The sequence below is a fragment of the Pinus tabuliformis genome, chromosome X (assembly GCF_031772625.1).
Source record: "Pinus tabuliformis cultivar Carrire ecotype Pingquan chromosome X, CPIR1, whole genome shotgun sequence".
In the NCBI taxonomy this organism is placed as follows: Eukaryota; Viridiplantae; Streptophyta; class Pinopsida; order Pinales; family Pinaceae; genus Pinus; species Pinus tabuliformis.
The window spans coordinates 1,177,554,731-1,177,569,557 of NC_142308.1; the positions used below are offsets into that span (position 1 = coordinate 1,177,554,731).

Genomic DNA, 14,827 nt, shown 5'->3' on the forward strand with positions numbered 1-14,827 from the left:
ACAAGCGAAAAGGTGAAAAGACTTCACAAGAGCTCATGGATTGAGCTCGAGTGTTTCCAACCATTACAGGAAAAACCAAGTAAGGCTCCGAAATTTGGATGCAGGCCAAAATTTTGGAAGGTGTTGCAGCCGCTACAACACTTGGCGACACACTAGTTGAATACCAGCTTCTCTGTTTTTGTTCATTTTCGGCACAGGGCCTTGGTCTTTCAGGGACTATTGATTCGTTGTGCAGATCGCTTCGGTTTCCCCACTTACGCCATGGACGGCCATGGTTCACCTTGAACCAACTCAGTCAAACACAGCAAAAGATTCAGCCAAATCACAGTGTTTCAAAATCAGGAAGGGTAGTTTGGCTCGCGAGCTTAAGATTTTCAAAGTATAAGTTTTCATCTCTCGTGTTGCTCTATTGCCAACAGGCCTAGACAGTACCCTGGCGGAGTCACACAAGAACACAAGCATTGCTCCACTACCAGCAAGCCTGGTTAGTACCCCGGTGGAGTTGCCTGCGTCGCCTCTTTTGCACAGGAAGCCTTTCTCTTCTTTCGCCTTTGTTATATTTTTTTTTTGAAAGAGAACTGTGCATAGACACTTATTTATTTTGGGGCAAAAGAGGGATCTCGACTTATTGAGAGCAGGAAAGGTTGTTCCAACTTCCTTCAAAGAAACATGTAAGACCTCTGAATCAGGTTTGCTCGTTTAGATTTCCCCTTCTCCGTTTATACTAGTTGTATAAGCTTGAACACACCAAAGCAGAAAACTAAGTATAGGCATGAGATTTCCCAGACTGGACAGGAGTTCATGGTTCGACCAAAACTTCCCTTACAAACAGATCGTATTTTATGTCAAGACTTCATTGGCTATAAGTTACAACCAAGCACAAAGAAGATGAACACAAGACTGGCCAAGCTCTGTACTGTCACAAGACTCTTTGAACTTCAGCCACATACTCATTCAGAAACCAGAACACAGTGCAGGCACAACACTTATTCGCGTAGTGCAAACAAACAGAAAACTCAACATGAAAGGAAAAACAAGACGAGAGGAAAGGCGTACACAACAAGGAAACAAAACCAAAAGACAAGAAAGCAAAATGACTAAGGCAAACACAATGTACAACCGGAATAAGAAAACCATGATGTACTATGAGTGCAAAACGTGCAAGGAAAGGAAAACTAAGATGCAACTAATACTACTCCTATCCTAATAGCTAAACGAACAGGGTTACGTGAAACGAAATTTCCAATGAAGCCACCGTAGTCACTCTCGACCTACATCCACAAAGATACAAATGATTAAAACAGACAAAAAGTAGTGTGCAACATAAAATACAAAAACTTGAGAAACTTGCACACGGAAAGGAAGGTCTTGCCTATGGGCAGAAAAATGTGTCACAATCGCCCAATACATGTGCTTACCTCTATGATGGATATCATTATTCAACAAACCTCGGAAGCCTCTTGCGAGTGTGTCTTAGCAAGCGCGAGGAACGATTGAAATCTGTTGCCTGCAACATGGCTTGCTAAGTAAGGTTGTTCTAGCCATTCAACGACTGGATCGTAGAATTCATGATGGTTATTTAGAAAGCCTCGTGATGTGAAAGGGTGAATTTTCGATTTGACAAACGGGATCACGATGGGAACCTTGTGAGAAAAAATAACTCTGATCATTCTCAACATTCATGCCAAGACAGTGAGGACCTGCCATAACCATTAGCGCAAGCTGAATTGCCTCACCTGCTTGACAGAAGTCTGAAGGGAAAGATGGTGAACAATGAAGATCAGAGTGCATGAAGCAACTATCATCGGACGTGCTGATGGGAAAATGATAAGCCGAATGACAATCACCCAAGATAGAGAACTAATCAAATGAGCTGGTTGGGACATCAAATTCCAAGTTTGCAATTTGAACAATCTTATGAATGCTCTGCACAATCGAACCAAGTTCGATGTGAGCTAGATATGACGAGCAGATTTGCAGTGCAAGGTTCGCAAGAAGATCGAGGAGCAGATCACGCGAGGGAAAATTCGATAAGCATGATCACAAGCAAAGGCAGTCTTTGAGATAATCAACTTCACAATTCCATGATTTCATGAAGTACGGACACTCCCAATCCGAGTTTGATTTAAGAGATGTGCATGAAGATGGATGTGTTGTAACATCTTTGTGAATTCGATCATCAGAGAAATTTTGAAAATCTGAGAGATCACATCTGGAATACCAAACATTTTTTACACAGGGATCCACACCGAATGAAACCATGCAGATAGACGGATTGTGTGTGAGAAACCAGATCTGATTGGGTTCAGGGGGCTTACCAGAGTCGTGAGGTCCTGACATAACCATCAACGGACGTTGAAGTGCCTCGACTCCCTAGTACGTCCCGGAACTTTCCAAAATTGCATAATCATATTTTGAAGCTTGAACCAGATCATGCATGGCTTGAGGATGGCTATTGTTGCTGATTTCAAAATTTCTCTCAGGATGGTAGCCATCTCTGTCACAGGTTGCACTAGATTTTTCAGCTTCAGCAAGCTAACTTGAAGAGTTGTCTTCATGCAAGAGAAGAGATGACAGGGAATGGGAAGTACGCTCTGTGATTAAATTGTTTTCAACTTCATCATGGACAGCCTCACTGCCTTGTGTCAATTGAGGAGATAACTCATCGGATGAAGAAGTAAGAGAACATGGAGTATCTCCAACACATGTGGATGCGTTGTGAATGGTAGGACACACGAGCAAGTGAGGTGAAGAGGAAGTTTCGATATGAATGTCTTCTTTGACCGGAGCACATTCCAAATTTGAGTTAGAGTCTTCATGAGAAAACGGAAGATCACATGATGTGCTTGGGCGTTCGTCACAGCATATGGAAGCATGGGAGTGATGACTGCCCAAGACTGGGGGTTGATCGAAAGAATTAATTGTACAAGATGTTCCACCGAGATTGGCAGATTGAGAATCATTCAAGAATGGAAGCTCATTGTTTTGATGCGCACAATTTTGAATTAGAGAGGGAAGATTGATAATGTCCTCACCTTTCTGCTCCTCTGCCTGTGTGATGTGACTGCCTTGTGCCTGATCGCAATTTGAGCCAACAGCTTGAGAATCAAGAGAATGCGAACAGCTGGCTGGTGAAGTGGGTTGATCAAGCGAGTCATGGCTTGTAGATGATGGAGGATGGCAAAGATGCAGATCAGATTCGAGACTTGAGTTATGAACGGTGACATCCTCTTGCGGAATGGAGGAGTGAGTCTTCACTATAGGCTTCCTGAGCCATTCTGGAACTTCCTCCATAGAAGCGGGAGACATGTGAGAAGATGGGCTAAGGATATATTGCGCAGATTTCTTAGCTTTGCAATCACCAGAAGGAGGCACCCACCCCAGGACCGGAAAGGGAGGAGGACAAGGAACAAACAGGGTGTTGGGCTCCTCCTCTGCAATCTAAGGTGCCTCATGATCCGCAAGAGTTGGGGAGGAAGAGAAAACAGGAGGTTCACCGTATTGAGAAATATGAACCAAGCGTTTAAACTCTTCACTCAAGAAGTCAAAGTTCACAAGTTGTTCAGGAATTTCGTAACAGAGGTGAAGGAAGCGATCAACAAAGTCCTCAACTAATTTGTCAGGCTCCATACTTAAACAACAAAATTTTTCACGGAAATCCCGGTGGCTATACTCATCGAACATTTTAATCATCATTTCGGCAAGCTGACCAAATGAATCGATAGAGGCACAGGGTAATGTGTAACACCAGCGTTGAGCACGACCTTCGAATGTGAGGGTAACTAATACAGTCCAAACATCATCGTGCTCTATCTTGTGGCGTAGGCAAAAGTTTATAACTTTGTGCACATGCACACAAAAAGATGTTTCACCCTCACCACTAAACTTTAACTTGGACAAGTCATGGATAACTTCCGCAAGGATGTTAAATTCAACCTTTGTAGAAAGACATCCAGGGATTATGATGTCAGGAAGAGCCATTTTTAAATAAGAGATTCAAACCAGGCTCTACGGGCACAGCTTGTCGTCTGGCCCTCCTTCTAGCCCCATTTTGGTCACAGTGCTGGACCCACCAACAAAAGGGATCTACCTGATATGAAGTCCCAACTAGACCTCACACCGTTTGGTGTAGGAGTCCCATCCAATAAGATGGCCCGGTTGCCATTGTCTTAGAGATTTACCTTAGCTCTTATTGTTCAGCACATGAGAGTGTTGTGTTTGTAACTTCAAAAGCAAGGTGAGTATGCCTCGTGAGTGCGTAATGTAACTTGTGTTCGGGTTCTCTTACTGTAAAGGGAAAGAGTAAAGTGAGCCTCTAGATGAGAGGTAGTATTACCACCTAGGGAGAGCGCGAACCAACAAGGGTTTGTCCAGCATCCAACGGAGTAGTCCACAGCAAATGCGACAGTGTTAAAACTGAGGTGAAGGGGACAACACGTACACCACCCAGGGAAGTAGTACACATGGATGTGACACTCGTTATAACCAGAAAACAAAGATGGTCTGTCGATTATCCCGCGGAGTAGTCCACAAAGATGTGACAACGGTAACAGCCAATACACAAAGGTGGTCTGTCTATTATCCCGCGGAGTAGTCCACAGGGACGAGACAGCAGTGATAAACAATACAACACATCTTCAACAATGCAAGTACTAAAATAATCAAAGTAGTTCAACTATCTTAGTACAGGTTAAGCTAACATGCATTACAAACGTTTAAAGAATAGTCTTACAAACGGATACAAAACATGCGTGAAAACGTGGTAGCTTTAACAGGCTTCTAAATTAAGCAAATGTTATGGATCTAATATGAAAATATAAGACAATGCAAATAAACCCAGAAATAACAAGATTTGAATAGATAGAAATGCTTCTCTATTGATCAAAACCCTTAAGGTAGGGCAACACCATACATTCACTCCTTAAGGAAGAAGAACACTCCACAAGCCATATGCATGTTCATACAATATTCCTTGACATCCTTTAATGGGGAGTCTCTAGCCTCTATATAGGCTTCATACATACAATACCATGGGTCATTACCATGGTTCCCTCAATACCATCTATCTAATACCATGGGTCCATTACATTATTATTAACTACTTGTGGTCCCTTACATGATACAGGTTAACCACCTTATTTATTACTATGGCCCATCCCATTATTACATTATTCCCTTGGGTACCTCCCTTTGTACCCCATATTACCCCCCTAGGTATACTACATTCCACCCCCCTTAACATGTTTCGTCCCCGAAACATGGGAAGAACACAAATATTAAGATCTACTCAAAAGAGTAGTCCACTGGTACCATGCACGTGCATCTAGCCATCCAACAGAAAGGTGAACCCTCGATCTCGCTGGTGCCTCGCTTGCTTGAGATGGAAGTTGACCTTGGCCACTCTTCTGTGTTGATGTGTAGTAGGTGGATCTTTGCTCCTCTCTATCTGTCATGCGGGGGTTGTTGTCCTTGTGGCTAATTCATTGCCATCTTGTTGGTTGTTTTCTTGCGGGGTGATGTGGGTGGTGATATGCTGAAGTGTTAACCAACGATGTATCTTTCTTTAATTCACCACCTAATGGAGCCTGATTGGTATCTGGTACATGTTGTGGTGCCTGCTGTTGTTTCTTATCTTCCAATATTACTTCAACCACTGAGTCCTCCTCTGATGTATCAGTACCTGTAACCTTTTTTGCTTCCACCTCTATTTGTGTTTGATTATCAACCATCAAAGGCTCATCATCTGATGTGTAAGTGTCATTAGAGCTTTGTGCTTCTGCCTCCATAGTCTCTGCTTCGATCTTAATGGAAATATCCTGCAATGTAATTTTCTTCTTTTTATACCAGAGCTTCAGGAATTTCTTCTGCACATTAATATTGACAGTACCCACAGATTCCATCCAAGGATATCCCAAAACAACATCCATGTTATCCATATCTGAAGTATAAAAGTCACAATGCAACACATACTTATCCATAGAAAGCTTCAAATCTTTATAAACTTGAACATCCTCATTATCAACCTGTATGTTTTCAATGTATTTTGCTGGAACTTGCAATTTTTTTGCCAAATTAACATTGATAAAATTATGCTTGCAACTAGGATTTATAGACACAACGATCTTCTCCTTTTGAATCAATCCATGAACCTGCAATAAGGATATACTAGCAGAAAATAACCCTTTAGGTTTCTTGGTTTCCTTCTTTCCTATACCAATAAAATCTTTGCTAGGTTGTGTGCATGTCCGTCTAAGCTTAGTAAGAGGTCCCAAAAAATTAGATTTAGGGTTAAAGCGGTCACAAATGGATTTTGAGAACATCTGCCAAGTAATTGTTCTTGGATAGCATTTATAATGCCCCTACCACCATTGCCATGTTTCTTGGTTCAAAGTAAAGGTTTCCCAAACTTAGTTTAGTTCCATCATCTACGATGCGCTCCAGAGAGAAATATTCTTCCATAAGTGCTACCCATATCTCTGGATCAAAGCCATCAAATTTGTATAAATTCTGATCTAGGCCCGCCATCACAAAAAAATTCTGAAAAAAAAAATGTTGATTTTAAATCAGCGATGTCTCCCTCATCCGGACTCCGATTCGACTATTTTTTTTTTAACTTGGGTATGTTTCACAAACAATCCAGATCTGCAATTAGATTTTGCAGATTTTGCACCAGAATGTCCAGATCTGCGCCGCAAACTTGCTGCCCTGAAAAATGTCTGCACCCCAACTGATTTTTAAATCAGTAATATCTCCCTCATCCGGACTCCGATTCGGCCAATTTTTTTTTGAAATCGGGTATTTTTTCACAAACAATCCAGATCTACAATTAGATTTTGAAGATTTTGCACCAACACGTACAGATCTGATCTGCAAACTCGCCGCCCCAAAAAATGTCTGCAACACCACTGATTTTTAGATCAACGATATCTCCTTCATCCGGACTCCGATTTGGCTGATTTTTTTTTAGCTTGGCTATTTTTTCACAAAGAATCCAGATCTGCAATTAGATTTTGCAGATTTTGCCCCAAAACATACAGATCTGATCCGCAAACTCGCCGCCCCAAAAAATTCTTGCAAAAAAAAATTTTAAAAAAATTCTCCACTTTTGCCCAAGAAAATGCTATGATACCACTTGTTATTGATCTGATATGAAAATATAAAATGTTGCAAATAAACCCAGAAATAATAAGATTTGAATATAAAAATGCTTCACTTTATTGATTCAAACCCTTAAGGTAGAGCAACACCATACATTCACTCCTCAAAGGGGAGTCTCTAGCCTCTATATAGGCCTCATACATACAATACCATGGGTCATTACCATGGTTCCCTCAATACCATCTATCTAATACCATGGGCCCATTACATTATTACTAACTACTTGTGGTCCCTTACATGATACGGGTTAACCACCTTATTTATTACTATGGCCCATCCCATTATTACATTATTCCCTTGGGTACCTCCCTTTGTACCCCATATTATCCCCCCTAGGTATACTACAGCAAAAGTCCTAAGACACATTTGTACACCATACATCACTAGTCTTAGTAGTGGGACGTTGGAGCCATTGCTCGCTCCTCAAAGAACAAACTAGAGACTCTCAAGGCTATGTGGGAGGAGCAAAGGTGAAAAGTCTTTTGCTCATACAATGAGGGGATATATATAGCCAAGGGTGATGCTTGACCCTTGTGACTCTTGGACTTACCTCATGACCGTTCAACTTCCTATGACTTTTCAACTGACATGACTCTTCAACTTCATGTGTGCGTCCATTGCACTTTCACTTTACATTACATTTGATTACAACAAGTATGTCCCATAGTATTGATATGGCCTAGACAACTCATGACACAACTAGACATGACACCGCTGACATGTACTGGCTGACTATGGTGTCCATGTCAAGCTGTTGCGCTGCTAAGTGATAGATGTGCGCTCGGTGTGCTGTGTCTTCACCTCCGCATGGCTAAGTGTTGCGGGGTCTTCAATGATCTTGGTCTTGCTTGATGGTTCTGTGCATGCACTCCTTTTGCTTGCTACTCGATGTGCTTTGTACGTTTGTCCAGCTGCAAGCATGCCTTCCTTCTTCATCCTATTCGTCGTCTCACCATGTTCCATCAATGTACTTGTTCCTGCAATTCACTCATGACAGGACAACATCAAATCCAAAAATCTCCTAGTCTAGAATTTTGTGTTCAGGTCCAGGTGACCGGGAGGGAGGACAAGACACTGAAATTGCGCAGAGCACAGCTCAGGCCGGGATGAGGAATTCTGGAAGGACAACTTGCACTGCTAAGAAAAACTGCGCAGTGATCATTGGGAAGCAGAATTGCGAAGTGAAAGTCACCAGTGTCAGCTGCAAGATGGGGCCGTAAGGGGGATAGTTTTTGTGCAGTTTCCAGAGGGAGGATAGAGCAGAGCTACAGAGGGACTATTGGGCAGTTCTGCACATTTTTCCAGAGCAAGGCATGACAGGGCTGCTCGGATTTGCTGATCATGACTGCACAGTTCTGAGGAACAATGCGCAGCAAGGCAGCAGGGGGACTGCTAGACATGACTGCGCAGTTTTGAGGAACATTGCAAGACAGGCAGCAGAGGACCTTCCAGACAGGATTGCGCAATTTCTGAAGACAGTGCAAAGCAGGGCAATAGAGGACCTGTTGATCATGACTGCGCAGTTTTCAAGAACAGTGCAGAGCAGGGCAGCAGACGACTTGCTGGTCATGACCGCGCATTTTTGAGGGACAATGCGGGACAAGTAGCAGAGGACCTACCCATCATGACTAAGCAGTTTCCGGAGACAGTGCAGTAGAGAGTGTGTTGATCAGGACTGTGCAGTTTTCAGGAGCAGTGCAAAGCAAGCCAGCAGAGGACTTGCTAGACAGGACTGTGCAGTTTTTGGAGATAGAGTAGAGTAAGGCAGCAGGGGCCCTGCTAATCATGACTGCGCGGTTTATGAAGGCAATACCGGGTAGGCAGCAGGGGAATCAGCTAGGCATGTCTGCGAAGTTTTGGAGAGCAGTGCAGCCCCAGGTCTCAATGCAGTGTAGGTTTCCGGCAGACCAGAGGGAGGCTTAATAACTATGCTTGAGAAATGCGCAATTCAATTTGGGCATGGAGGCAATTTTTGGGCAGTTCTGGGAGGCAGAAAGGTTGCTCATTTCCGGGATTGCGCAGTCCAGCTGACCTGGAGGGCAGCCTCAGGCACTGCGCAGTTCTGGGCAGCGGAGCAGGGTCACTGAGGGCTGAGACTGCGCAGTGAAGCTCAGTCGGGATCTGGTTGAAAGAGGTTTTCCAGTCGGAAAGATTTTCAAGAAAATGGCTAAGTGCGGGAGGCAAGTGAACTTGTGCAGACTTGACATTGTGATCACGCACTTAACATACCTTGACGACAAGACAATACAGACCAACAAGACAAAACATGTGCTCAGTGAGACTGTCTTAAAGCTAAGAGCAACAAGTGCGACACTTGAGATAGACCTTCAGACGACCATGACGACACTTGCACGACTGTGCTTACAACTTTGTGTGTGAGTACAATCGATGTTCACAGAGCGTAGACAACTCATGCACACAAAGACAAACCTTTAAACTCTCCAGAACAAGATCGCAAGCATGACAGAGAATCCATATGCCAAAAGACGACCGCTAGTCAAACAAGCAAAAAGGTGAAAAGACTTCACAAGAGCTCATGGATTGAGCTCAAGTGTTTGCAACCATCAAAGAAAAACCAAGGAAGGCTCTGAAATTTGGATGCAAGCCAAAATTTTGGAGGGTGTTGCAGCTGCTACAACATAACACTAGTTCAAACTTCTCGCAATAATGACATTTAACATCAACCTTTGGAAATGTCATACCTGGTTGTCGTTTTGCAAATGGTGGCTTACCAAATGATGGCTTTCCATGTGGTGGCTTTCCTCCTTTATTACCTTCCCAAGGCTTCCTTTTGAAAGGCGATTTCCCTTTTGCCATTAGTGCCAAATCATAAATTTGAGGTTTAAGATTCTTTTGCCTTTCTTCCTCCAACATCAGTATACCTACCAACTCATAAAAAGCGGGAGCCTTCTCCCTTGCTGCAAGACTTGTGATGAACATCTAATACTCATCATTCCATTCAAGGTTATACTAACTAGGTCAGTGCTAAATACCATTTCACCTATATCTCCAAGTTTATCTTTAATGTCCTTAATTCTTGAAATAAAATTATTGATGCTTTCATTTTCTTCCATTTTAACAGAAAGAAGCTTACTCTTTAGGGACAGGAGTCGATTTGTATTATTTGACTCATACAAATCCTTGAGCATTGTCCAAGTCTTGTTTGATGTCTTGTAGTCTCTGGCATGCAGTATAATGTTGTCTCTTACAGACATTTTGAGCAACAGTTTCACCTTAGTCTCTCGCTTCTCCCAATCTTGAATTGATGCAGTTGTAGCTCCTATAGCTACCTCTAGCTTCACTTCATCACCACTTTTATCGACCAAACATTGCATCCTTCCATCAATGTTTGCACTTTAAACTTCCAATTCACATAATACCATCAAACTTGGTTGCTTCATTTAGGTATGATTTTGCTAGAGGATTAGCCATCTTGAAACAAAATTTTCCCCAATTTTCAAATCAATCAACAGTTTTTAAGCTACTTCACGGAATGAAAAAACAAAAAGGTTTAAGTAAAAAATTTACACAGTTCCGTAGCAATTGATTCTATAGCAGCTCCTCGCTACTTCAACACCTTCACGCAACAAGGTTGTACACTCCTTGATATGTTCAATGTCGTCACTCTTCAATACTCATACTCCACAATTCGCACAGCCTTAATAGCTATCCACTCAACACGTAACAGCAACAATAATGCACCCTCCAAATAGATCACCAATGCACTATCAGTGTCTTGAGTTAGTTACACCTTTTGGCTACTACAAGCACTACTCCCTAAGTGCCCAATAATTTGGTCCAAGCCTTTTCAGCGCTCAATCTCTTCCCTTTCCAAGAAGGTTTTTCTTATGATTCATTCCAAGGTGGCAGATTTATTCTCCTTTAAGCCTTTTATTGTCCCTTGACGGGATCAATTGCATTTTTTTATTTAATTTTATATGGCAACACTAATACTCAGATCTATAATTCCTCTTTTGAACGCAATGCCACATGTTCAATACCAATTCACTTTCCAATCGATGTGCACTCAATGGACATTACAAACTTAGTCAATTTTTCAAAAGCATAGATGAAGAAATGTGTCCTAGTTGGAGTGCATCCTAGTCAAAATCATAAAACAAAATGCTATATATGTTTGATATAATATAGTGTGCATGAGCGATATGCACCTTCCAAAGTCAAATTCACCTTGCCAGGCTTGGCCTCCTCCAATTGCATCGTGTCAGGCTTGGCCTCCTCCAATCGCATCGTATTAGGCTCGACTTCCTCCAAAAACACCTCATTAGGCTCAGCCTCCTCCAATCGCATTGCGCTAGGCTCAAGTTCCTCCAAACACCAGATAGATGACTCGATCACTCCTCCATGTAGCCACACAGATATCATTGCTCTCCCACACTGGCACGCTCTTAATGGATTCTCAAAAAAAATGGTTGGTCGACTATACGCCACAGGGTCAAAAAGAGCACGCTCTTGTTTTGAACGCTTAGATAGCTACACAGATCTTCTACATGCAGGCTCCTCTCACACAATCTAATGACCAGCTTACAACATAGCTCCTCCTTCAATTAGCGTTCACCCCCCTTTCTTTTCGCAACTCAATAGCAGCTCCTTCCACAGTCACATGGCCCACAACTGCTACACGAACATGGCCCTTCACACCAGACTCACTTGGCAAAGCACTCACGCCCTCAATTTTGTTGGAAATGTAACTAGGTTCAGTCTTCATTATTTGTATCATTATGTATTTCATGTAAAAATTATTTGTATCATTATGTATTTCATGTAAAAAGCAAAAGAAGAAAAAGAAATATTATTTTTAAAGCATGGTTTTCATGCTCAATTCAATTTGTTAATTAGGTTAAGCATGTTCTTCATGCTTCTAGGGTTTTCTAAGTCAAAAGAATATTTGTCATAAGTCAAATTATTGTTCTAGAATCAAGTCCCATTTGGACTTTGAAAAGAAAATGGAAAAAAAAAAATGAGTCAAAAATGTAAATTTTGTCCCCACAAGACCAAGTCGGCCTTGCTTGAACAAGTTGCCCTAGAAGGGACCCATTTGACCTCCTAGATGTGTATAAATAGAGGACAGTTCAAGCTCATTTGGAGACAAGCAAGTAACTTTCGATTTTTGTGCCAAGAAGACCAAAATACAAGTGAAGAAGAGCAAGAAGTGAAGGGAGAGAGAGCAAAGATCAAAAAGGAAGAAGAATTGAACTTTTTGCCCTCTCTCACACGTGTGAAATTACAAGATAATTGCAGGGGCCAAAGTTGCAAACCTACTATAGGGCCAAAATTTTGTTGCAAGGGCGGAAATTTTCAAATTGATCAAATTTGGAAGGCTTTGACTTAAGTTGACTTTGACTTGTTGGAAGAGCTTGGAAGGAGGGTTGACTTGGGTCTTGTGAGAGGTCTTGATCTTGGTATTTGGGTGTTGGGGTTCTCACTTTGATCTGATTCTATAAGAAGAGAAGATTTTGACTGGCCTTTCCCCTTGGAGGAGTTTTTCCCTGGTTTGGAGACTATATCTTGTGTTCATTGCCTTTTTGTGATCTTCATGGTTTATGGTTTTGGTAATTGTTTCATGAAAAGAACATAATAAAAGTAATAAGAAGCTAACATAACTTCACAAGCAATTATCAAGTAAAGAGAAATCACCCTAATTGTTGCCCTATTGATTTCTCAACAGATTCTCCCTCAACTCTCATACCAACTTAGAAAATGGAACACAGAATATGAAGAAGGGTTGCAACTCTCTGGTGAGACAATCACTCACATAAGAGACTGCATCATTCACACACTTGCATTCACCAAACTAACCATCACTTATATGTGTGTGTGTGTGGTTTAACGGTAAGTTTCAGTGGTGAAACCATCAAGACCGCAGTTCAAATCCCATTGAGTATATGGCTTGTTGTGTCTTGGCTAGATGATAGGCACCCCCTTATCCGAGGTGTCTTGGCTCTTGTTGTGGCACGAGTTTCCTGCTACGGTGTAGCTTGCAGGCTGTTGCACCTAGCCTAGGGTTTATAGTGGCAACCAGCTGGATTTGAACCTGGGCCTTCCTGATCCAAGCCCTAGATCTAATACAAAATATCACTTACATATAGCATTGCAATCTAATTGAACAGATTAATTGAACAGATTCCTAGAACATAGGATCTGACAACCAAACAATGATTAATTAGGCAAACAGTCCAAACAAACATAACAAGCTCTATTATTATGAGAATGTTCTAGATTTCTCATTATTCCAAGAGTACTACCCATGGCTGAAAGGGCCTATATCTAGGAGGAAACCGGAAGCAGTGAGTGGAAGTTCATTAAATAAAGAACACATTGATAGAAGAACTCTGTCATGGCGACTAAGCAGATTTCTCTCCATTATAGTTGGTATTTTCCGTAATCGAGGTGCTTAGCATTCGTTTTTCATTGTTTTCCCTGGACTAAGTGGTATCCGGGTTGCATTATGCCAAGGATAGACGCTATATATCGATAATATTTAGCTCCTGGCATCCCCTGAGCTCTGAATAGTAACTCAAAATGTGGAATCTGACAAACTTAACCATACGAGGCAAATTTTCATTTCTACCCTCTCAAATAATTTGGTGGTATCGAGCCTAGGCAGATTATCAGTCTACGTTCTCGTGACATGAATGACGGTTGTCATCGCTGAATTTTTGTCTGAATTAACATTCGCAGACGGTTCTTTCACAAGCAATTGAAACTTCTCAAATTCTCTAAAACAGAAGATTAAATTTTATGAATCCAGAGTCCATGTGTAGAATGTTACCTCGCGCCCATTTCGAACGTTGAACCTAGTGAAGTCATTTTTATCTTCCAACTTCTTGTTTTTCTTCGTAGAGCTCCTATTGACGAAAGGGGCTGCAGATTCTGGTTCCTTGGGGAAATCTTCTACGTCCGGCGTCCGAATCGCTGTAGTTCCCGCCGCTAGTTCGAATTCCTTAACCGCCAGTTTAACATCAGAAGGCTGTAGTTCCAAATTCAAGGATTCGCCAACGGCCTTTGTCTTCGTGAAACTGAGAGGCCTCGCAATAAAGCCTTCAGAAGGCCTGACAAATTCGAGTTTTGGACCTTTTGAATTTAAAGGCTTCCATCCACAGTATGTCCAAACGATGGCCGCCGGATTCGTGTAAGAGAGAGCATTCATGGCTGATTTTAAAATTCCAGAGGAAATGCTTTAGCGAGGAATTAAAGCGAAGCTCCACTCCACCACAGCCACTTCTCTTTGGCATATCTTATTCGTTACTGATATTCAAGGAATTTTTATCATCGTGTTAAATAAAAATATAACGAGGTTGTGCGGGGGTTTCTAATATAAAATTTTATGATTTTTGGGCGAATGAGATTCAAATGAATCCACCCATGGATCTGAATTTTAGCGTTTCCCAAGAAAAAATATAGGTATATTTTAACGTCTATGAGGCTAAATATAGTTTATAGGACAGATTGCTTCATCTAGTTGATGTATTCGGCCATTTTCGTGTGAAGCCTCACAATAAACACTCAGCTTCTTGACAAATCCCTCGCTAAATAGCCAACAGAGCCAACACACTTTGCACACTTTCTTCTTTGAAGGCAACATTCTTGAAAAAGTAAATGAGTTCAAGTACCTCGGGATTGATTACAACAACAAAGTTAATTGGGAGGA

General features: G+C 41.8%; 1 protein-coding gene across 13 annotated transcripts in view; it reads right to left on the reverse strand.

The window, feature by feature from the left end:
* LOC149144141 (GTP-binding protein, HflX) overlaps positions 1 to 14,441 on the reverse strand; it is a 473,086-nt gene extending 458,645 nt beyond the window's left edge. For 6 of the 13 annotated variants that reach the window (XM_089446968.1, XM_089446963.1, XM_089446969.1 and 3 more), the window contains exon 1: positions 13,949 to 14,438. In XM_089446968.1, coding sequence (XP_089303094.1) covers positions 13,949 to 14,326 — 378 coding nt within the window. In that variant the 5' untranslated portion in view covers positions 14,327 to 14,438. Of the gene's footprint in view, positions 1 to 13,948 lie in introns of all 13 variants that reach the window. The other 7 variants (XM_089446960.1, XM_089446970.1, XM_089446964.1 and 4 more) reach the window with 4 other exon arrangements.
* Positions 14,442 to 14,827: the final 386 nt, after the last annotated feature.